Source organism: Mobula birostris, chromosome 2 (genome assembly GCF_030028105.1).
Source record: "Mobula birostris isolate sMobBir1 chromosome 2, sMobBir1.hap1, whole genome shotgun sequence".
In the NCBI taxonomy this organism is placed as follows: Eukaryota; Metazoa; Chordata; class Chondrichthyes; order Myliobatiformes; family Myliobatidae; genus Mobula; species Mobula birostris.
The window spans coordinates 217276459-217299167 of NC_092371.1; the positions used below are offsets into that span (position 1 = coordinate 217276459).

At 39.5% G+C, this 22709-nt stretch overlaps 1 protein-coding gene across 6 annotated transcripts in view; it reads right to left on the minus strand.

Moving 5' to 3' along the window:
• The window catches only part of supt3h (SPT3 homolog, SAGA and STAGA complex component), a 426895-nt gene that overhangs the window by 116426 nt on the left and 287760 nt on the right, over nucleotides 1-22709 (minus strand). For all 6 annotated transcript variants that reach the window (XM_072251458.1, XM_072251463.1, XM_072251459.1 and 3 more), the window contains 2 exons: nucleotides 10885-10971; nucleotides 3243-3336 (listed from right to left, as the gene is read on the minus strand). In XM_072251458.1, coding sequence (XP_072107559.1) covers nucleotides 3243-3336; nucleotides 10885-10971 — 181 coding nt within the window. The remainder of the gene's footprint in view (nucleotides 1-3242; nucleotides 3337-10884; nucleotides 10972-22709) is intronic.

The window sequence follows — 22709 nt, forward strand, 5'->3', positions numbered from 1 at the left end:
ACTGCTGCCTCTAATTCCTAATCACAGTGAGAAAGGAATCTCGTGTCTCAGTGGGATGGGGAATTAACAAAATATTAGCAAAATGCAGAGAGGGAGAGAAAGATTAGGAATCAAGATTATCCAAGAGCAATAGTTCATCATTTCACTTAATGAGAATAAAACCAAAATAGAGACAGAACTGAAGAAATACTTAGGCAAATAAAATAGAGATTTCTCAACACCTCAATAGAAAGCTTTTGAAGCCATATTGTAGGATATGTATTATAAATGTTTTACCAAACATTCTCAGTCAACATGTGATTAAAGTCTGCACATCAAGTCCTGTAGGAAACAAGAGTTTATTAGGATAAATACACAATAAACCCCAAGTATTCCATAAAAAGAGAGGGTGGCAGATCATGGTGGTGAGCCGCTTTGCAGCCGACACAGAACAACAGTGAAATGTGACAACAAATTTTTCATTACCAGAGCAACTAGCAGGTCAGAGTGAAAAAAGAAAGGATATAAACAGCTTGAATCTAAGAATAAGAACGAAACAGTCACAAATTTGAACTGCTCCTTCCAATTGTTCAGGCCAGATGAATGAATATGACTTTACAAATTAAGATGCGCCAAACTTCTCTAAATTGAGAAGAACAAATGACTTCAGTATAAGCATCCTCATTTGTTTAATAAATACACAAGGAGAGACCTTTTTCCCTAAAATCCTAGAGTACTGAAAAAGACGGTGCAAGATATTTACAAAGCACCAGAAGTGATTTTCAAAGATTCACTGGACACAGAACATGATAAATAGATTCACATTGTGATTCTTTTCATTAAGGATCACAAGACAAGGGTGACAAAACAAGGATCTCTAGATCTATACATATAACCATATAACAATTACAGCATGGAAACAGGCCAGCTCAGCCCTTCTAGTCTGTGCCAGACGCTTACTCTCACCTAGTCCCATCTACCTGCACTCAGCCCATAACCCTCCATTCCTTTCCTGTTCATGTACCTATCCAATTTTTTTTTAAATGACAAAAATCGAACCTGCCGCTACCACTTCTACTGGAAGCTCATTCCACACAGCTACCACTCTCTGAGTAAAGAAGTTCCCCCTCATGTTACCCCTAAACTTTTTCCCCTTAACTCTCAACTCATGTCCTCTTGTTTGAATCTCCCCTACTCTCAATGGAAAAAGCCTATCCACGTCAACTCTATCTATCCCCCTCATAATTTTAAATACCTCTATCAAGCCCCCCCCTCAACCTTCTACGCTCCAAAGAATAAAGACCTAACTTGTTCAACCTTTCTCTGTAACTTAGGAGATGAAACCCAGGTAACATTCTAGTAAATCTCCTCTGTACTCTCTCTATTTTGTTGACATCTTTCCTATAATTCGGTGACCAAAACTGCACACAATATTCCAAATTTGGCCTCACCAATGCCTTGTACAATTTTAACATTACATCCCAACTCCTATACTCAATGCTCTGATTTATAAAGGCCAGCATACCAAAAGCTTTCTTCACCACTCTATCCACATGAGATTCCACCTTCAGGGAACTATGCACCATTATTCCTAGATCCCTCTGTTCTACAGCATTCTTCAATGCCCTACCATTTACCATGTATGTCCTATTTTCATTAGTCCTACCAAAATGTAGCTCCTCACACTTAACAGCATTAAACTCCATCTGCCATATTTAAAGCCCTCTCCTCTAACGGGCCTAAATCCCTCTGCAAGCTTTGAAAACCTACTTCATTATCCACAACGCCACCTATCTTAGTATCATCTGCATACTTACTAATCCAATTTCCCACCCATTATCCAGATCATTAATGTATATGACAAACAACATTGGACCCAATACAGATCCCTTAGGCACACCACTAGTCACCGGCCTCCAACCTGACAGACAATTATCCACCACTACTCTCTGGCATCTCCCATCCAACCACTGTTGAATCCATTTTACTACTTCAATATTAATACCTAACGATTGAACCTTCCTAACTAACCTTCCCTGTGGAACCTTGTCAAAGGCGTTTTTTTCACATTAGATTTCAGTGCTTCAGAACAATTTCACTGTTCACATTAGAGCAAAATAGACATAAAAGAGGATGAATGGAAAACTACAATAGAAAGGCAATGAGGCGGCCACTAATAAAAACTACATTCAGCTGCCAAGAACAGGGGCTTTAGAGCAGTCAAGTAGAATTAACCATCTACAAATGGGTTAATAAAGGAGTGGGGGTGGAGGAGAAAAGTTGAGGCACTCATAGTATCACTGAAGAATCACTTCAACAGAGCACGTGAGACCCATAAACCCATGTGTGTGGTATAACTGACAATGACTCCTTTGTAAATTCCTGTGGCTCAAGTCTGAAATGTATACTTTTAATTCTGGTTATGATTACCCCAGGTTAATATCAGGCACATAAGTCTAATTGTGTGCAGATCTGAAACAAAAGATATATGATTAATTAGATAAATACCTACACCTTGTAAATAAAAGAATGATATTGAGGTCTACCTTTGGATGGAATCTTCCAGAAAACTTAATTCATTCTCTTTTCTCCATGGTGGATCATGTGAGTAGTTCCTTCAACTGACCAGTGAATCACTTAAGCTCACCAGTTTCTGACCCAGCCATGCTTATTTTCTAGTAGGGTCCTGAGCACTGGAATACTGCCACTGAGCCGATTAATGAGGCTCAGTTCAGTAAAGTATCTCTAAATATGTAGCCAGTTTGAACTCCCAAAAAAAGGCTTAAACATCTGGTGACACCAAGACCCAACGTTCACTGGTTATTGTAGATTCCACTGGGATTTAAGTGTCTTTAACATTCAGAAACACTCAAAAACATTCATCCATTAACTAAAGAGTAAAAATATTAAAATATCATTTACAAATTTAAATACATATATAAATACAATTCAACCTGTGCTTAGGAGTCCCAAACTTCGACTCACAAGCTGATAGGTCAGAGCTTATCTGCCAGCTTTACAGCATGGGCTCCTCAGTTAGGTTTCTGCAACTTCTACAGTAGTTATCAAAGCTAGTCTATAGTTTTATATGCACACTAACTCTACAGGAATGACTGGAAGAACTGGATCAGCCCGTGACTGAATGGCGGAGCACACTTGATGGGCCTAATAGCCTACTCCTATATCTTATGGTCTCATAGAGTCTTCGAAACGTTGAAATGAAGAATGTACTTAATCCACTTATAACTTTTTTTTTAAAATACCTGCTTCAATAATATCTTCATCTTCAACACCCTTAATGATTTTGGATTTGAAATCCCGGAAACTCATATACCTTAGCAATCGTCGTAATTTTTTCTGTAAATAAAGAGAAATAAATGTGAGTGTGTTTCTTCACAATAAAATGTTACATTAAATATCTACTTGTTAACTTTAATTTCCCACTTTCACTGTGTAAACCACAATAATGGCCTGGACCTTGTTTTTTTTCTGCTGAGCAGCCCATGTTGGCAGCTGATATACGAGGGAAAACTCACATTGACTTTGTGAGGACACCTTGGCATCAGCTTCTCATTCTCAAGACTGCCTCACTACAGGTCCTTCTATGCTATTATGTGAGAGCTCAGAAAAAGCTTTGTCTACAAAAATGCAGTGGCAGAAAAAATCTTGAGAGCTGGTTAAGGCAAGCACCTGGTTTCATCAACTGTCGAAAAATACAAATGTTTCTTACATTTAGAAAGATTCAAACTTATTTCCAGTCTATTAAAATATTCTACTTAATTGTCCATCCTTTGTCAAGCAAATTAAAATCAGTGTTGCTCCTCCTCCAGGACTGATTGGGTACAGGTGGCTTGCAATGGATAAACTGAACCTCTGGTCAAGAGAGCGCAAACGAACAACAATTCCTTGGGTGACATCTTTCAGATAGCCAATCATTTTAATTATTTCACCTTTTCTACATCTGCTTTTTTTGTCCTGTTTGTGTTTTGGAAAATATTAGAGACATTGACGCACAGTTTTGCGTATGATCAAATGATCCAGTGCTCTGCTGTCCTTGAGAGGATTCCAGGAGGGGACCACGAACATGAGAAGCCTTGTGGAAAAGACCAGAGACAGGATGCAGGGCCACGATCCGCTCCATTTCGAAGAGTCAAGGAAGATTGAAGCACTGAGGTGAATGCGGAGGAGGTCAGCGTTGTTCTCCATGAGTTTGAGTGGTAGCTTTCCTCGTTGCTGATGAGAAGGGTCAACAAGGTCTCGGGATCAGCAGTCGTCAAGCCCATGGGATCGCTGGTTACTCTCGACTGAAGGACTGTTTACGAGCAGTAGCTCTCCTCGATGCTGCATGAGAGATGTTTACAAAATCCTAAGATTTATGTGATGTCGGCCTTTTCTCCTTGGAGCGACGGAGGATGAGAGGTGACCTGGTAGAGATATATAAGATGATGAGAGGCATTGATCGTGAGGCTTTTTCCCAGGGCTGAAATGGTTGCTACAAGAGGACACAAGTTTAAGGTGCTGGGGAGTAGGTACAGAGGAGATGTCAGGGGTAAGTTTTTGACTCAGAGAGTGGTGAGTGTGTGGAATGGGCTGCCGGCAACGGTGGCGGAGGCAGATACGATAGTGTCTTTTAAGAGACTTTTGGATAGATACATGGAGCTTAGAAAAATAGAGGGCTATTGGTAAGCTTAGTAAATTCTAAGGAAGGGACATGTTCAGCACAACCTTGTGGGCTGAAGGGCCTGTATGGTGCTGAAGGTTTTCTATGTTTATATTGGACCGTAGTTTATATTGGTCTCCTTCAGTTTTCTGTGTTTTCTTTCTTGTTACCGATTGAAGGTTTGAGGTGTGGGGTTCCAAGCGGGCGAGGGATGGGTTGGATATTTGGGGTCTAATGTTTTTGTTGATGTTTTTCTATGTGGGCGATCTGTTAGATTATTGTGTGCGTGAGAGGCTATTGGGGTTTGATGCTATTGTCGCTGTTCTTTATTTGCGGGAGAAGGGGTTGGGAGCTTTGGGGCTTTTGGTGGTCTAGCTGCCGCTTTCTGGGTGGGCGAACTGTTATTTCTTGTGCAAGGTAGGGGTTGAGGGGTTCGGGGTTAGCAAGTTTTCGTTTCTTTTTCTGCGGGGGGGGGGAGGGAGCTTGATATCTCTCCTTTCAACTACTCCCATGGTTTTTCTGTATTTCATAGCTAGCTTGAGAAGATGACTATCAGAATTGCATACTTTGACAATAAAATGAACTTTTGAACCTTTAGCATTAGAATTGAGAACTTCCACATCTTTGAATTCCCTCACTGAATTCCAAGAGACTTTCAGCACAGAAAGGATTTTCAGAAAATACCTCAAACAGGTGATAACAGCATCATGACTTCCATACTATGTGGAGAAAACATGTTTAAGAGGAGACTACTGAAGTCTGAAATTACTAAAACAGCAGAGAGAAAACAACTCATTGTTGCAAATGTAGGACACAAAACCAGAATGACTGTGATCATATGAATTCATTATTCCAGAACGAGAGGTCACAGTTTGAGGATAGAGGGGAAGCCTTTTAGGACTGAGATTAGGAAAAACTTCTTCACACAGAGAGTGGTGAATCTGTGGAATTCTCTGCCACAGGAAACAGTGGAGGCCAGTTCATTGGCTATATTTAAGATGGAGTTAGATATGGCCCTTGTGGCTACGGGGGTCAGGGGGTATGGAGGGAAGGCTGGGGCGGGGTTCTGAGTTGGATGATCAGCCATGATCATAATAAATGGCGGTGCAGGCTCGAAGGGCCGAATGGCCTACTCCTGCACCTATTTTCTAGGTTTCCTATTTTCTATTATTGAATCCTGAAAGTTGTGTTTCTTGAGGTTACATCAAGTTTTGTTGATTTAGTGGGGTTCTGGCAGAAATGAAATAGAAATCTTAAGTGGTGAGCAAAACGTGAAGAAGCTGAGAGCAGAACAGGGTCCAGATAATAAAAGGAGAAATTGTCCCAACTAGTGGAAGGATAAAAAACAAGGATATTGAATGAAGCTAAATGAAAAAGGAACCAGAAAGAACTGAAGGAAATATTTGTTTTTATGCAGGGATAGCTACGGTCCGGAAGGCATAGGGAAAAATTAATTGTGACTGAATGATCTCTTTTCATGCTACAATCTTTCTGAAGTGTGCAAGAGAGGTATTTTGAAAGCAGCCACCAAACCGTGTGCAGTTTCTCCATGGTAGATGAGACTACATTATTGGAGCTCTGAATGCAACACAATAAATTGGAATAGCACAAATAAATTACTGCTTCACCTGGATAGGAGAAGGGGAAGAGATAAAATAGCGAACGTACATCCCTGTGATTGACGCTGTGAGAAGAATCAGTGATGATGGAGATGGAACAGTGGCGATAATAGAACTGTTTCAGACAGAATAGCCCTTTCAGACATCTACATGATAGGACAAGTCACATCTTAACTACACCTCCCCTTTCAGCATTTCAATTTCATCAACCAGATCTTTTGTTATTAACTGGCTTTTCACCACCACCACTCCTATCCTCTGGTACTTCATTCTATCCTTATTCTGGTCCCCAGCCTATCAGCAGAATCAAAGGTTATGGGGCTAAGGCAGGAACTGGATACTGATTGTGGATGATCAGCCACGATCACGGTGAATGGCGGTGCTGGCTCAAAGGGCCGAATGGCCTACTCCTGCACCTATTGTCTATTATCACAGAGCCTCTGTTTATTGTTCTCTTACAGCTCTCACCGCTCTCTCCAACTTGAGACATATTCTTAACCTTTCCTACTCTCACTGAAATATTGACTTTGCTTCCCTTTTCAAATGTAATGCATGATCTGCAGAGTATATCCAACAATTTCTCATACACAATGTACTATAACATGGAATACTGTATTTAAGTGACAAAAGGTTCTAATTTATTAATATCAGACTGGGTTGTCCAAGATGACTAATTCCCTGTTTGCCAATCATTCAGCAGATCGAGTTCTGAGTAACTCTGATAGGCTGAATCTATAACATGCACCCTACTTGTTATTATCAGCACACAGGAGAAATCAAGTGGCTAGCTCCTGACTGTGCTGAACATGTTAGCTTGCAAATCTCAATGCGCAGACAACTGCCTTATGAATTTAGCACAGAAGTGCATGAATTCCCATACGAAGGTATGAGTGAAAGAAAATTTGACAGAGTATATTTTAATGAAACGGCATCTTGAAAACTGAAGTTAAAGTAATATTATACAAGCCAAAAGAGCTGACAAATAAAGTGTTTTCTCAAACCTAATCATGAGAAGGGAATCAATGCAATGTTATAAATTTAAATTGAATAAACTTTAGATCCCTAGTTGACTTTTATTAAGTTCTCCCAGATATAATTAACATTGTGAAATATTTGAATATATATTTTCTGAATAAAAAATGAGATAACTTATCTTTAGTCATATGGATTCTATGTACCACCTTAAATTGTATGAAGGAGTGGTGAGCACATAGCTATGATGTATTAACCAGTTTAAAAATTTCATCCCAAGTTCCTCAGATATTTACGTCTGTAAGTCTTGTTCCAAGAGATTCTTAATTTTGTCTAAAAGAACATTCCATGTCTCCAGTACATACCATAAATATTAGATATTGAACCATTATAAAAAGGTGTCAAATTAAAAATTACGTCTAGTAAATTCTTATCTGAGCTTACAGGAAATGTGCATAACTCAGATCTTAGAAAGTCTCTAATTTGTAGAAAATTAGAGCTCTAAAAAAGTGAGTTTTGGGTAGGCTATATTTAGCTGACAATAGCTCAAATGAAAAAAGATTTCCTCCAACAAACAGATCTCAAAACCATTTAATACCCAACCTGTCTCATTCTTTAAAAATTAAATCAGTCATGGAGGGTTTAAAAAAATCAGAATAAATGGGACTAGAAAGGGAAAATGTCAATAAACCAAACTGTTTTCTAAATTGTATCCAGATCCTCAGAGTGTTTAATGATTAAATGATCAGTTAGTTTACTTACAAATAAAGGAAGTGAGGATATATCTCTCTACTGTGACAGATGCAATAATGGAGAAGCTTCATTAAATTCATATGTTTTGGACTTGTCCATGTCTTGAATAATATTGGAAGGAAGTTTTTCAAACTTTTTCTTTACTTTTCAAAGTTAATTTTAAGCCTAATCCTTTGACGGCCCTATTTGGTATTGTTGCAGGACAAGATATCAAGTTGTAGACATCAGATTTACATATTTTGGCCCTTAGCTCTCTTATAGCTAGGAGGGTGCTTTTGCTTAAATGGAAAGATGTTTCTCCTCCTACTCATGCTCAATGGTTATGCGATGTTATGTCATGCTTAGATTTAGAGAAGGTTCGCTGTTCAATTTCTGAATCTCATCAAGACTTTCAAATATTGTGGGGACCCTTTCTGAATTATTTTCAAAACTTTAAAAACCCTCATTTTGTTGTTTAAATTTAGATGTTGGCTATTATTAATTTTTATTACACGAGAAGGTATTCTACCTTTCTTTCTCCTTAATAAACAGCTTCGGTCTTGGTAGGGATTAGATTTTTTTTTGCAGTAAGTTAGTATATTTCAATATAACTTTGACTAACCTACATGAATATGGGGTAATGAGATTGTCATTATGAATAGATATAATTGGTAGTTGCTTTTTTTCGACCTTTATGTACACTTTCTTGTACTCTGTATTCTTCTATGTAGAAACTAATAAAAATACTGAAAAGAATATATATTTTCTAAACTGCCACTATCTGCTACAAAATAAAGTGAAAATGGAATGTCCATGGACAGGCAGGGTTCATTTGGCTGAGATGCCCCAGCATTTAGTGAGTGTTGTTTTGGATTTCCAGCAGCTGCAGATTTTCTTATGTTTGTGATGGAGTGTTCATATTATGTTTGGGATGATCACCTAGAACTTTCAGATTAGACAAATTCCAAGCTAAATTTAAATTTTTATTTGTGTTTCATCTCATTGGCACATACACAAACTATGCAGAATGAATTGCTTCAATGCTTTTCAGTTCAATAACATGTTTTGCTTATATTGCACACAAGAGAAGATCTGCAGATGCTGGAAATCCAAGCAACACACACAAAATGCTGGAGGAGCTCAGCAGGCCAAGTAGCATCCATGGAAAAAAGTACAGTCAACGTTTCGGGCTGAGATCCTTTGGCAACTGAGATTCCCAAATGGCGAACTTCTGAGATATAAGGTGAATTGTACTGTGTAGAGGTACCAATTGGAGATAAGCAAATCCCTCTGAATAGACAGAAGAAAACAATACAAACTACTCAAAGCCAAATCTGTTAATTCTCACACCAGATTCAGTGTAATCATCCGTTCAGAAGGGCAATATTGCATACTGCTGGGGAAGTAAATAATTTACAGGGGAAAAGCATTCAATAAAAATGTCATTTCAACTAAATCATCTGTAACAGTAGAAACATAGGAATGAGCCCGAGACTGAGCCATAGACCCCTATTTCTTCCTGGAGTCTTGATCAGTCTAAGTCTTTTTGTAAAGATCCAAATGAACCAAAAAGAATAGGTGAATCTCTATTGTTGGAAGACAGGCTGCTTGTGGACGTAAATAGGGTGAGTGGGGGCTGGGGGGGGGAGGTAGGCTGGTGTCAGTGATGTATTGGGCAGTTTTGACTGCTTGTTGTACAGCCTTCCTATCCACCATAGTACAGTTTCCGTACCATGCAGTGATGCAGCATATTAGGATGCTCTCTACCGCACATCTATAGAAGGTTGCGGGTATGCACATGCAGAGTCCAACTCTCTTCAGCCTCCTCAGAAAGTAGAGGTGGTGGCTCTTTCATTTTATCTGGTACCTTTTTTCCTCTGATCCAACACTTCTGGATGGACTTCTAGACTCTTTAGAAGTCACACAGAAAAGAACAAAGCCGCTTGAAAACAAATTAAGCCACAACCATGCTCATTAGTAATGATATAAGAAGACATCTGGTAGAAGAGAAGACTCTAAATGCACAGTCTCTCAGATGTACAACAAATCTAAGAACTTCTTTTTCCTTAAGATAGTAAACATATTATTGACAATGCTTTTATCCATAGAGACACTGAAAAAAATCAAAGATAAAATGCTCTGCTCACACTTACCCTCCTCCTTAAATATTTTTGTAGTTGAATTGGAAACACATTAAATTACAAAACAGGGAATCCAATTCAAAACCACTCAGTTCTGAACGTGCAAGGATTTGTATTTCTCTGATGGCTGGCTTAGTTTCAAATCAAAAGAATTATTACAGCAAATATTTCCCAAAGAAATATAGTATGTTTGAATATTTTAATTTTGTATGAGCTTCTTCATTTTTGATGGTGCCAACAAAAGTTGTTGTAGCCTTCTGGATTTCCTCCTCTCAGGTAATTGTGGTGTACCTAAACAGCAATGCTTAAGGAGGCTGCTTGTTTAGGAGAGGTCATCCCAGCTGACCTAATTCCTATTTTGCAATACTCACAGGAGGAATCACTGCATAGCAACAGGGGAAGGTTGGCATTGTTACATGTTTTACTCCTGTGTGTTCACTGTAGCAGGAGTCCAATGCTGACATAACTCAAGGTTCTTTGAGCAACAATTTTCCCTTATAATCTACAGTGAAAGAAAGGAAGTAAGCACACATGATTAGCCCAAAAATGGGACTCAGAACTGGATAATGTCAGCACAGCTCAGTTGGCTGCCATGATGAGGAACATGTATTCTTGTTGGAAGGATAAACTGAATAACATCATTCACGCACATTTGTGAGCAGAAGACAGTAGGATACAAACTACTAACCTTCATGATCAAAATCAAGCTTAAAATAAATATTTCAAGATATTACTACTGATTTGGTTTGAAGGAAGCGATCAGTTAAAATAGTTAACAAACCTTGTCTTTCCGCATTAAAAACAAAATGTCTTCTGCTGCTATGACTCGAGCTCCTCTGACCTGCGAAATTTCAGCAGCCTGGTGCAACTAAAAGAAACAAACAAACGATATACTGATAAGAAGAAACAAACATAATACTTTTCTAGGGACAGATAATCTGAGCATATCACGAGTAACTGAAATGTAATGGTGTACACCTGAAAAATGACATTATTAATTAACTTCTGGGCTGGCTTTCCCTATACATTGGTTTTTGAATAAAATATTGCACGATACAAAATTATCACTCATAAATGATCAAAGTCTAGATTAAAAGAAATATTTCACTGCATTTGAATCCAGTCTATAGTAGTGAAAAAGAATCAACAACAAAAGTAACAATTTTTTTAAAGTTATGGGAGCAGACCATCTTTCTGTTTTGGCACATACACAATACAGAAGATCTGATTAATGAACCTTAACATTTTTAAAACTGTTTCTAGTTGTAATGTTCCCATATAGGACATTAATGCCATACTGTTTGCACTAAACCTTTCCAAGTATTCTATTGTTTGAAGACAGGGCCTGTCATTTAAATCAACAAGCGAGATGCACATAACTTTTCAAACGATCTCCAGAACCTTACAACTGAAGCAAAGAGAATCTATATTGAAGATGTCGAGTGTGAAATAAATGGTCTATTTCTTTTTTTAAGTATCAAAGCTCGTAGCAGCTCTTGTTGGCCCATCTACAAGCCATTTTTAGTATTTTAATGATTAGCTTCAATACATAATTATTCTTCTCGAGTAAAAACAGGTGCCTTTTGCTTCAAGTTAATCTATTCAACAATGTTTTAAAAACATCAATTCATATAGGCTTAAACTTTTAAAACAGCTATTTATATTAATGTAAACTATTTCTATTTAAATGACGTGATAGGTATTTCCCTGTTTGAAAATTAATTTAAAAATACCATGTTATGCATGGTAATATTTAATTTTTTAAAACTTCCTTATGGATAATAAACAAATGAATTTGAATGCTCACTCTTCTGAGAGTATGTAAACTGGCTAGCCCAAAGATCAGCATTGGTGTTCATCTTAGATTCAATATCACGGTCTATGAAATGAAGACTTAATGCCAGATATTTCATAACAATACATGCAATACAGAAGTTTACAGTTCAGTTTTTTTTAATTAATGACGTTTAATTCAGGACCTAAGCTAGCAGAATAAAGAACAGGGCAACACAAAAATCTGAGGTGACAATGGGAAAGAGTCAAATAAAAGAGAAAGTGAGTAATAATTTGAAAATGGAGAATTAAAACTAGGTCACAAGGAAGGCAGTGGCTTAAAGGAAAATGCAACAGTTATATTACAGACAGCTAAGAGCAACCGTACTAGGACCAGTCCAAGTAAATCAATACACAAAATGGAGAAACTCAGCAGGCCAATATATAGAAGGCCACACCAGGAGCACCGGATGCAGTATATCACCCCAGCCGACTCACAGGTGAAGTGTCGCCTCACCTGGAAGGACTGTCTGGGGCCCTGAATGGTGGTAAGGGAGGAAATGTAAGGGCATGTATAGCACTTGTTCCGCTTACAAGGATAAGTGCCAGGAGGGAGATCGGTGGGGAGGGATGGGGTGGGAACGAATGGACAAGGGAGTCACGTAGGGAGCGATCCCTGCGGAAAATGGGGGGGGGGGGGAGAGGGAAAGATGTGCTTAGTGGTGGGATCCCGTTGGAGGTGGCAGAGGTTACGGAGAATAATATGTTGGACCCGGAGGCTGGTGGGATGGTAGGTGAGGACAAGGGGAACCATATTCCTAGTGGGGTGGCAGGAGGATGGAGTGAGAGCAGATGTGCTTGAAATGGAGGAGATGCATTTGAGAGCAGAGTTGATGGTAGAGGAAGGGAAGCCCCTTTCTTTAAAAAAGGAGGACATCTCCCTCGTCCTGGAATGAAAAGCCTCATCCTGAGAGCAGATGCGGCGGAGATGGAGGAATTGCGAGATGGGGATGGCATTTATACAAGAGACAGGGTGAGAAGAGGAATAGTCCAGATAGCTGTGAGAGTCAGTAGGCTTATAGTAGACATCAGTAGGTAAGCTGTCTCCAGAGATAGAGTCAGAAAGATCTAGAAAGGGGAGGGAGGTGTCAGAAATGGACCAGGTAAACTTGAGGGCATGGTGAAAGTTGGAGGCAAAGTTAATAAAGTCAATGAGCTCAGCATGCGTGCAGGAAGCAGCGCCAATGCAGTCGTCGATGTAGCGAAGAAAAAGTGGGGGACAGATACCAGAATAGGTTTGGAACATAGATTGTTCCACAAAGCCAACAAAAAGGCAGGCATAGCTAGGACCCATACGGGTGCCCATAGCTACACCTTTAGTTTGGAGGAAGTGGGAGGAGCCAAAGGAGAAATTATTAAGAGTAATGACTAATTCCGCTAGATGGAGCAGAGTGGTGGTAGAGGGGAACTGGTTAGGTCTGGTACTGCATCTGGTGCTCCCGATGTGGCCTTCTATATATTGGTGAGACCCGAAACCGACTGGGAGATTGTTTCGCTGAACACCTACACTCTGTCCGCCAGAGAAAGCAGGATCTCCCAGTGGCCACACATTTTAATTCCATGTCCCATTCCCATTCTGATATGTCTATCCACGGCCTCCTCTACTGTAAAGATGAAGCCACACTCAGGTTGGAGGAACAACACCTTATATTCCGTCTGGGTAGCCTCCAACCTGATGGCATGAACACTGACTTCTCAAACTTCCGCTAATGCCCCACCTCCCCCTCGTACCCCATCCGTCATTTATTTATATACACACATTCTTTTTCTCTCTCTCCTTTTGCTCCCTCTGTCCCTCTCACTATACCCCTTGCCCATCCTCTGGGTTTTCCCCCCTCACCCTTTTCTTTCTCCCTTGGCCTCTTGTCCCATGATCCTCTCATATCCCTTTTGCCAATCACCTGTCCAGCTATTGGCTCCATCCCTCCCCTTCCTGTCTTCTCCTATCATTTCGGATCTCCCCCTCCCCCTCCCACTTTCAAATCTCTTACTAGCTCTTCTTTCAGTTAGTCCTGACAAAGGGTCTTGGCCCGAAACGTTGACTGTACCTCTTCCTTGAGATGCTGCCTGGCCTGCTGCGTTCACCAGCTACTTTGATGTGTGTTACTTTACCTGCATTTTGTGTGTTGCTCTAGATTTCTCACACCAGCAGAATCTCTTGCATTTCGATTCTAAATAAAAATGCTTCAAGAATTCAGTATTGAAAATTAAGAACAAAAGAACTGTGTGACCTAAATAATCAGCTAAACCTAATCTAAAATTTTAAAATATCTAATCATCATAGCTTGTCACACCAGACAGCCAGCCACTCTAGTGTTATTTGGTTGACGTTGAGCAGGTCAGTGTCAGCTAAATCAGGTGAGAGTGGGCAGTTATGCAGAACGTGTTCAATGTTCTTCACCTTTTTGCCACACTCACAGGACTCGCTGGTCTTTAAACCCCACTTCACCATGTTGTCTCCCGTCCTACAAACTCCCGTTCTCGCTCCTTTGAGAGTGCACCACCTCCATCTGTCAAGCAGTGCCCTGTCTGGTAACATTTCTCTGGGGTCTTGAACTGTATTGTTTGGTGGGGTTCTGGCTTCTGTTTGTTGCCAGAGGTCAATCCAGTATGCTTGGGGGGATGTTCCATGCGGTAGTTCCTTCACCATAGCCAAGCTTTTCCTCGATTTTAGGTGGTTGGAAACTGGCACATGATGATGCAGTGGGTGCCGTGGATCTGAGTTCTGTTTACCTTTTTCAACTTTTGTTGTAGTGTGTCTTCGGATCTCTGGGGGAGCAATGCCTCAAGTCTGTAAATGATGTTAGTGGCGTGGGGCACAGTGTGCCCATGATTATTCGGCAGGCTTCATTAAGCAACGAGTCTATTTTCTTCGCATGGGCTGATCAGCCCCACACAGGTGACAGTATTCTGCAGGTGCATAGCAGAGTGCTAGGGCAGTTGATCTCAGTGTGTGAGCATTAGCTCCCCATTTTGTGCCTGCTAATTATGCACCAGACCAAGTGATCCAGTGGGTGGTAAAAGGGTAAACCCTCAGCCAACTGGAAATCATGAAAATATCTAAGGAAAGAATCAACAGGCAAGAACATAGAAATAAAATGGCAATTACCTCTGCTCAGCTAAAAAAAATGTTTGCATGATGAAGGATTTGGCATAAGGACTACAACTGGATAAAATAATCTCTTCTTGAAATACAAGTCCATAAAACTATAAGCCACATGAGCAGAATTAAGCCATTTGGCCCATTGAGTCTAGTCTGCCATTCAATCATGGCTGATCCTTTCTTCCCCTCTTCAACCCCACTCCTTGGCCTTCTCCCCATAACCTTTGATGCCGTGCCCAATCAAGAACCCATCAAGCTCTGAGTTAAATACACCCAACGACCTGGTCTTCACAGCTGCCTGTGGTAACAAATGCCACAAATTCACCACCCTCTGGCTAAAGAAATTTCTCCACATCTCTGTTTTGAAAGGGCTCCCCTCTATCCAGAGGTTGTGCCCTCTTGTCCTAGACTCCCCCACCATGGGAAACATCCTTTCCATATCTATTCTGTGTAGGCCTTACAACATTTGAAAGGTTTCCATGAGATCCCCCTCATCCTTCTAAATTCCAATGAGTACAGACCCAGAGCCATCAAACGTCCCTCATAAGGTAACCCTTTCATTTCTGAAATCATCCTTATGAACCTCCTCTGAACCCTCTCCAATGCCAGCACTTCTTTTCTGAGATGACGAGGTCAAAACTGTTCACAATACTCAAGGTGAGGCATCACCAGTGCCTTATAAAGTCTCAGCATCACATATAAGAGTAAGTGCAAGTCGCACGGCGAGTAATACCACGATACTAGTGTTATGCATACTTCAGGATAGCTCATGTGCATAAAAAGCGTATCTGAAGTGCAAAGATGTCAATTTTCCAATGTTAATCTTTTATCAGTGAAAATAGTGTATGCTTTTCAGGCCAATATCACTCCAGCAAGCATGTGGGCTTTCGCTTTTCATCAAAAACCTGAGAGAGAAATAGAGGTACTTAACAAGGCAAGCACGGTTTGGATATTTACTTCATTTGTGTTCTACTGATAGCAGCAATAATTTCTTATTGCATAAAGTACTGAGAACTACAAAGCAAATCAAAATATTCCCCCAAACAACTGTAAGATGTCTATAGGAAAGGAGCTGCAAGAACAAAGTAGAAAAATTAGAGCCACCCCCATACCATATCACAAACAAGAGAAAATCTGCAGATGCTGGAAATCCGAGCAACACACACCAAATGCTGGAGGAACTCAGCAGGCCAGACAGCATCAATGGAAAAAGTACAGTCGACGATGTCCATACTATATTGATGGTTTGAACAAAGGCGAGGGAAAGAAAGGAAAGGCGTGATGCAAAACAAAGGGGCACAACTTCAGTGGGAGAGAGTGAAAGAGAAGACAACAGGGTGTCGGGGAAAGATTGTACTGAGAAGAGAATGGTTGGAATAATAAGTGAGAGTACAGAGCAGGAATGAAAGGAGAGTGAGGAGAAAAAAGAGAAAGAGTTGTCTGGAAGAAGAGAGAATATAAGTGTCAATAGTAGAAGCTAAGAGATTAATAGTGAATAGGGAGAAAAAGACATTGAAAGCAGTTTTATAATATATGATGAGAGTATCTAGTTTACATTGCCTATATGTGTAATTTGACACAACTGTTTGGAAAGGGTTAATTACACACAGAAGAGCGACTAACAAAGGATACTGTTAATTTAAAGTTTCTTTTAAAACACACACCGGTTTTAAATCTGGATGTGTTCCCAGTTTTTCAGGATAGACACTTACAGTGCATATAAAACTGTGTATTCATGCAGAATACAGAGGAGAATTTTCTTTTACACGAGGGGAAAGAGGAGTGAGGGGAAGGTGTAACTGCTCTAAATATGAGAAATGACAGGCTCAAGTCTCAGATAAGAAACATGGCCAAAATTAATCACAGAATAGTGCATTCAAGCCAACTATTACAGGAAAGTCAATGAATTGCAAATGAAGACAACTGCAAGACATAACAAATATTGTGATCAATTTCATTTCTACAATATTTTGAAATATCCCAGAGTACATTAACTCACTTGTCACAATTCCTAGCAGGCACCAAGATAAGTGATGGTCTTCTTCACACATGAACAGATGCACTGTGCAAAGTGTTGAGTTTTTACTTTAAGGAAGGTCAATCCATTAACTGATCTCGTGTTGAATTTTTGAACTCTATAATCAAATCTATATGGAATTTTGTTCGTTCTTCAACAAGCTGGCGTTCCCATGTTCTTCATCTTTGATATACTTAGCTATAACTATAACTTCTCCAAATAAAGGCTTACACATGTCATCTTTCATGATGGCCTCTGGATAGTCCTGAAATGTAATACATCTAGTCTGATAATCTCACGTGTAATCACAGGTATAATGTAGGAAACTCCACAGTCAGTCAGCATGCAGTGAGGTCGCACAAACAAGTTTCTTTTAGTGATGTTGATTAACAGATTTTGGGGATAATTTCCATTTTCTTTAAGATAAATGCCAGGGAATATTTCATGGTCACTTGGGGGCAAGTTGTTTTAACTTTGTAGCCAAAGGATGACATCTCCAACATTGCATCATCTCTGCTGCTGCATAAGCTATAGATTCATGTTCAAATCTAAAACCAAGAGCTTCCGTCCCAGGGGAACCTGGCTCATGGCTGACACAAACATGATTCAAGTCTATCCACAATTAAGCTGAAAGAGGTTTTTAAAACTCATTATTCCATATCACTACCTATCCTCTATCTTCCACTTGGGATTACCCTTTTGCTAATTTAACCCAATTGGTTCATTCATTTATTCAGTCCAATCTTGAACACTGGCACAATTGTTACCCCATTTACTAATTGTGAATGAACGAAAGCTAATTTCATTTCCTCACAGGTTTTCACATAAACATGTGTTACTTCCACTGTCTTTTATATAAGACATAGGAGCAGAATTAGGGCATTCAGCCCATTGGTTCTGGTCCACCAATCTACCACGCTGATAACATTATCTCTCTCAACCTCAGTCTCCTGCCTTCTCCCCATAACCTTTGACACCCTGATTAATCAAGAACCTACCAACCTCAGTTTTAAATATATGCAATCACTTGGCCTGCACAGCTGTCTGTGGTAATGAATTCCACAGATTCACCACCCTCTGGCTGAAGTATTTTTACTTATTACTTATCATCCACTTATTCCAAATGGATGTCCTTCTATTCCAAGACAGTTTCCCATAGTCCTAGACTCCTCCATTATAGGAAACATCCTCTTCATATCCACTCTATCTAGATCCTTCAAAAATTAATAGATTTCAATGACATCCTCTCTCATTCTTCTGAACTCCAGTGAGTACAGGCCCAGAGTGATCAAATGCTCCTCATGTGTTAACCCTTTCATTTCTGGGATCATTTTCGTGAACCTCCTCAGGACCCTCTCCAATGCCAGCACATCTTCCATTAAATACAATACCCATGTTTTTGATCTCCCAATTGGTATAAACAATTTGTTTGATTCCATATTAACTATTTCTACTTTTTTCACCCATGGTTCTAATGAGATAATAGATCAATTTTTTCCAGACTTTATTTGTATTATATGTTCATCTTACATTTTAACAATAATAATTGTATTGGTAAAGAATTTACATTTATTTGTACATTTAATATCATTTGAACATTTCATAAGTGTGCCACTGCAAATTATTTTTCTACTTAAACCAACCACTTTTAAAAGTAAAGCTTACTAATAGTAATTACACTAACTTAATCCATTTTTGAACATGCTTGCTAAGAGGCAAATTGATTCACTGTGTGTGATGCATCAACTCCATCACTGACAGATAAAGTTCACAAAGATGTCTTCGGAAATGGCCAGTTGATGGGAAGAAATAAATGTGAGTAAGTCTGTTACCAGGTTATCTTTCTGTTAACATTTTCCAGAATACACCTCAGTGATTCCTTGAAATCAGATTTAGAAGATACCTCTGGCATCTTCTAAATCTTGTTTTTCTTCAGAGAGTGCCACTGCCATTCCCAGATGAACAAACCATAAGACATTAAGAGATAGGAGCAGAATTAGGCATTCAGCCCATCACATTTCATCATGGCTGATCCATTTTCCCTGTCAGTCCCAATCTCCCGCCTTCTCCCCATACCCTTTCACACCCTGACTAATCTGCCCTAAATACACCCAATGACCTGGCCTCCATAGCCACCAATGACAATGAATTCCAGATTACAGCCAAAATACTTTGGAAGGTTCTGGATTTTTTTTGCCTCTACATATCCAAGATAACTACAGTGCACTTACATCTGAAATCAGATCAAGCTTACTACTTACTTGCTTCTAAAATCTATGACTAATCGTTATTTGGGTGGATTGAAATAAGTTAATAATTAGATATTAAATAACATTCTAACACTGTCAGTGTAATTTAAACTAGTTTTTATAAACTTGAATGTGCCTTTTCTTAACATCATTATTTGAAAATGCATGCAAATCAGCAGGTAATTTTTTTTAACCACAATTTCCTTTCCTGTGGTTTCCGACATGGATCAAATCAAAAATAGATTATAGAGCAATACAGGACGCAATTTGATTCTGCTGATGAATGTGTGATTGTTTCAATACTAGCTTACAGCACGTTAGATTTGAATTTGAATGTATGCTTCCTTTAAAAAAAGCTGAGCTCCTTTGTAACCTACAACTTAAACAGAAAATGGATCTTGAAAGCAAATACTACGGATGCTGAAAATTTAAATTAAAAGCAGATAATACTTGATACACTCAGCTAGGCGGGAAACTTCTACACATTGAAAGTAATTTTTCTGGTCATTGACCTTCCATCAAGTTAATAATGAATATTGTACAGTCCAGTTAAATTTTTCTATTGGACAGAGAGAGACAAATTTTGAAAGTTCATTACTTAAAATAATAATTGAAATCACTATAACATGGCTCTATATTGAGGCCTCTAGCATCTGAAACAAGATCCCTTCTAATCGCTTCCTCATTTCTCCTGCCCTTTGGGCGATAGCTTTCATTTCTTTGCACAAAAGAAGGCTATTTGGCCCATTGGGTCCATGCCAGCTCCCAGGGGAAGACCCCCATTTGATCCATTTCCCAATATGCCTGTAATTATTCACTCTCACAAATACCCATCAATTTTGCTAACAACTTCAAATTTCAAAGTAAATTTATTATCAATGTACATTTCTACTGCATGTCACCATATACAACCCTGATATTTATTTTCTTGCTGGCTCTCTTAATAAATCTAAGAAACAATGAAAGACAGCAGCAGGATGGACAAACAACTAATGTGCAAAAGACAACAAATTGTCCAAATACAAAAAACAGATACAATAATAATAATAAATATGCAATATATATCCAGAGCATGAGATGAAGAATCCTTGAAAGTGAGTCCATAGATTGGGGGAACAGTACAGTGAAGGGACGAGTGAAGTTGAGTGAAGTTATCCCCACTGGTTCAAGAGTCTGATGATTGAGGGATTATAACCGTTCCTGAACCTGGTGGCATGGGTCCTGAGGCTCCTGTACCCTCTTCCTGATGGCAGAGCGAGAAGAGAGACAATGATCCATACAGGTGTAGTAAATGGAGGGGAGGCTTTACTCATGATGGACTGGGCCATATCCACTACTTTTTGTATGACTTTTTGTATGGTATTTCCATATAGCCATGGTGCAACCAGTCAGTATACTATCACATATCTATAAAAGTTTGTCAAAGTTTCAGATGACATGCCCAATCTTTAGAAACTTTTAAGAAAGTAGAGGCGCTGCTGTGCTTTCTTCATAATTGCACTTATGTGCTGGGCCCAGGACAGATCCTCTCAAATGATAAAACTGAGGAATTTTCAATTGCTGGCCCTCTCCATCTCTGATCCCCCGATGAGGACTAGCTCATGGACATCCATTTTCCTCTTCCTGAAGTCAATAATCAGCTCCCTGGCCTTTGGCACTACAACAACCTCTTATTTCCCTCCTACAAGTTGATTTGTCATCACATTTGATTTGGCCAATGACATTTGTCAGCAAACTTAAATATGGTATTGGGGTTGTGTATAGCCACTAGATCATAGGTGTAAAGTGAGTAGACCAGGGGGATAAGCGCATAGACTTGTGGTGCACCTGTGCTGATGGCGATGTTTTTACCAATCCGAACAGACTGGGGTCTGGTAGTGAGGAAATCGAGGATTCAATTGAACAAGGCGGTATTGAGGCCAAGGTCTTGAAGCTTATTGATTAGTTTTAAGGGGATGATAGTTTTGAATGCCAAGCTGTAGATAATAAAGAGCATCCTGATGTATGCATCTTTGCTGTGCAGATGTTTCAGGGTTAAGTGAAGAGCTAATGAAATATCATTTGCTGTGGAGCTGTTGAGCTGGTAGGCAAATTGGAGTGGATCCAAGTCGCTTCATAGTGACTTATACAACTTATAAAAAAGGGATCATTTTTAAAGCCAATTAGAGCATAGCTTTGGGATATGGAAAGCATTCCATCCAAAGGATACCCATGTGTTCATGAAAAGTTAGTGCAAATACTGTATACACAGTACCTGAGATCACAAATACATCTGGGCTCCTGGAGGGAGCTGTGAGGCAACAGAACTAACAGATATGCCATAGTGCAGTCCTTTCATCCTATTAACCCAGGAATCTCTTTGTAAATAAATGAGATCTTGCTGGAGCTGTCAGTGCCATGGGACGGGTGTCTTGAAGAAGCCCATTAAGGGAAGCTTACCAGGTACAAGGAACTGGGTAGCGCTAGTCAGAGGCAGGGATGGAAGGCAAAGTGCATGCCTGTTGAAGTGGGCTGCCGGGACTTCACTGGATAATCTCTTCATAGAGCCCTCAGCACATTGGGCATCACTGGTACAAGAAGGCAACATTACCGAGGCAGCAGGAAAAAGCTCAAGGTAACTCTGGATGAAGAGAGCAAGTCCATGGGAATCTGCAGCACATAAGTCATGGTTTGATCAACCACGGTTGGATTGCCTGTGTGAGGACGTCTGATGTTGAAAGACCAATAACCTCTGGTTACATCACTGACAGAGTGTTCATAGCATCATGAGATGTATTCTTCAAATCAAGTCATGTTTGGTTTTGTGAAACATCTCCACAGGCTTTAGCTTATAATCAATACTGCAGAAAATTAGTTACGTACCAAGTAATCCAAAACAGCATTATTTAAGCATTCAGATAGTAAGGACTGGGAAAGCAAACTTCGGAAGCAAAAGATTTTAACTGCAACATTGTGAAAGACCTGTTAGAGAGAGTAAAGGATGGACAAACAACGAGAACATCTAGAAATGAATCAGCACTGGTAAAAACAATCTCAAAAACAGCAGTGAGCAGGCATAGTGAGTAAAATGACCAAGGTAGAGCTTTAACAAAAATTAGAATAAAGAGCAGGTATGTTGATGGAAATGGTGTAATTTTTCTTTTCTGGTGACTTGATTGATCTTTAATGCCTGAGAGATGGTGGGCCAGTCATTGGACCTGTTTGGTCTGAAACATCACTTATAGAGTATGAAACAAAGCAATCCATGCATAACATTACTAGATTAAGAATGTTTTCCCATTACATTTGCCAATCTCTAACAAGTTGCAACAGCATTTACACAATCAGCCTGCAATATTGCCAATGATTCATCACAACAGCTCTATTAAATTTCATGATACTCAGTCTTCCTTTAATCCTGCTGG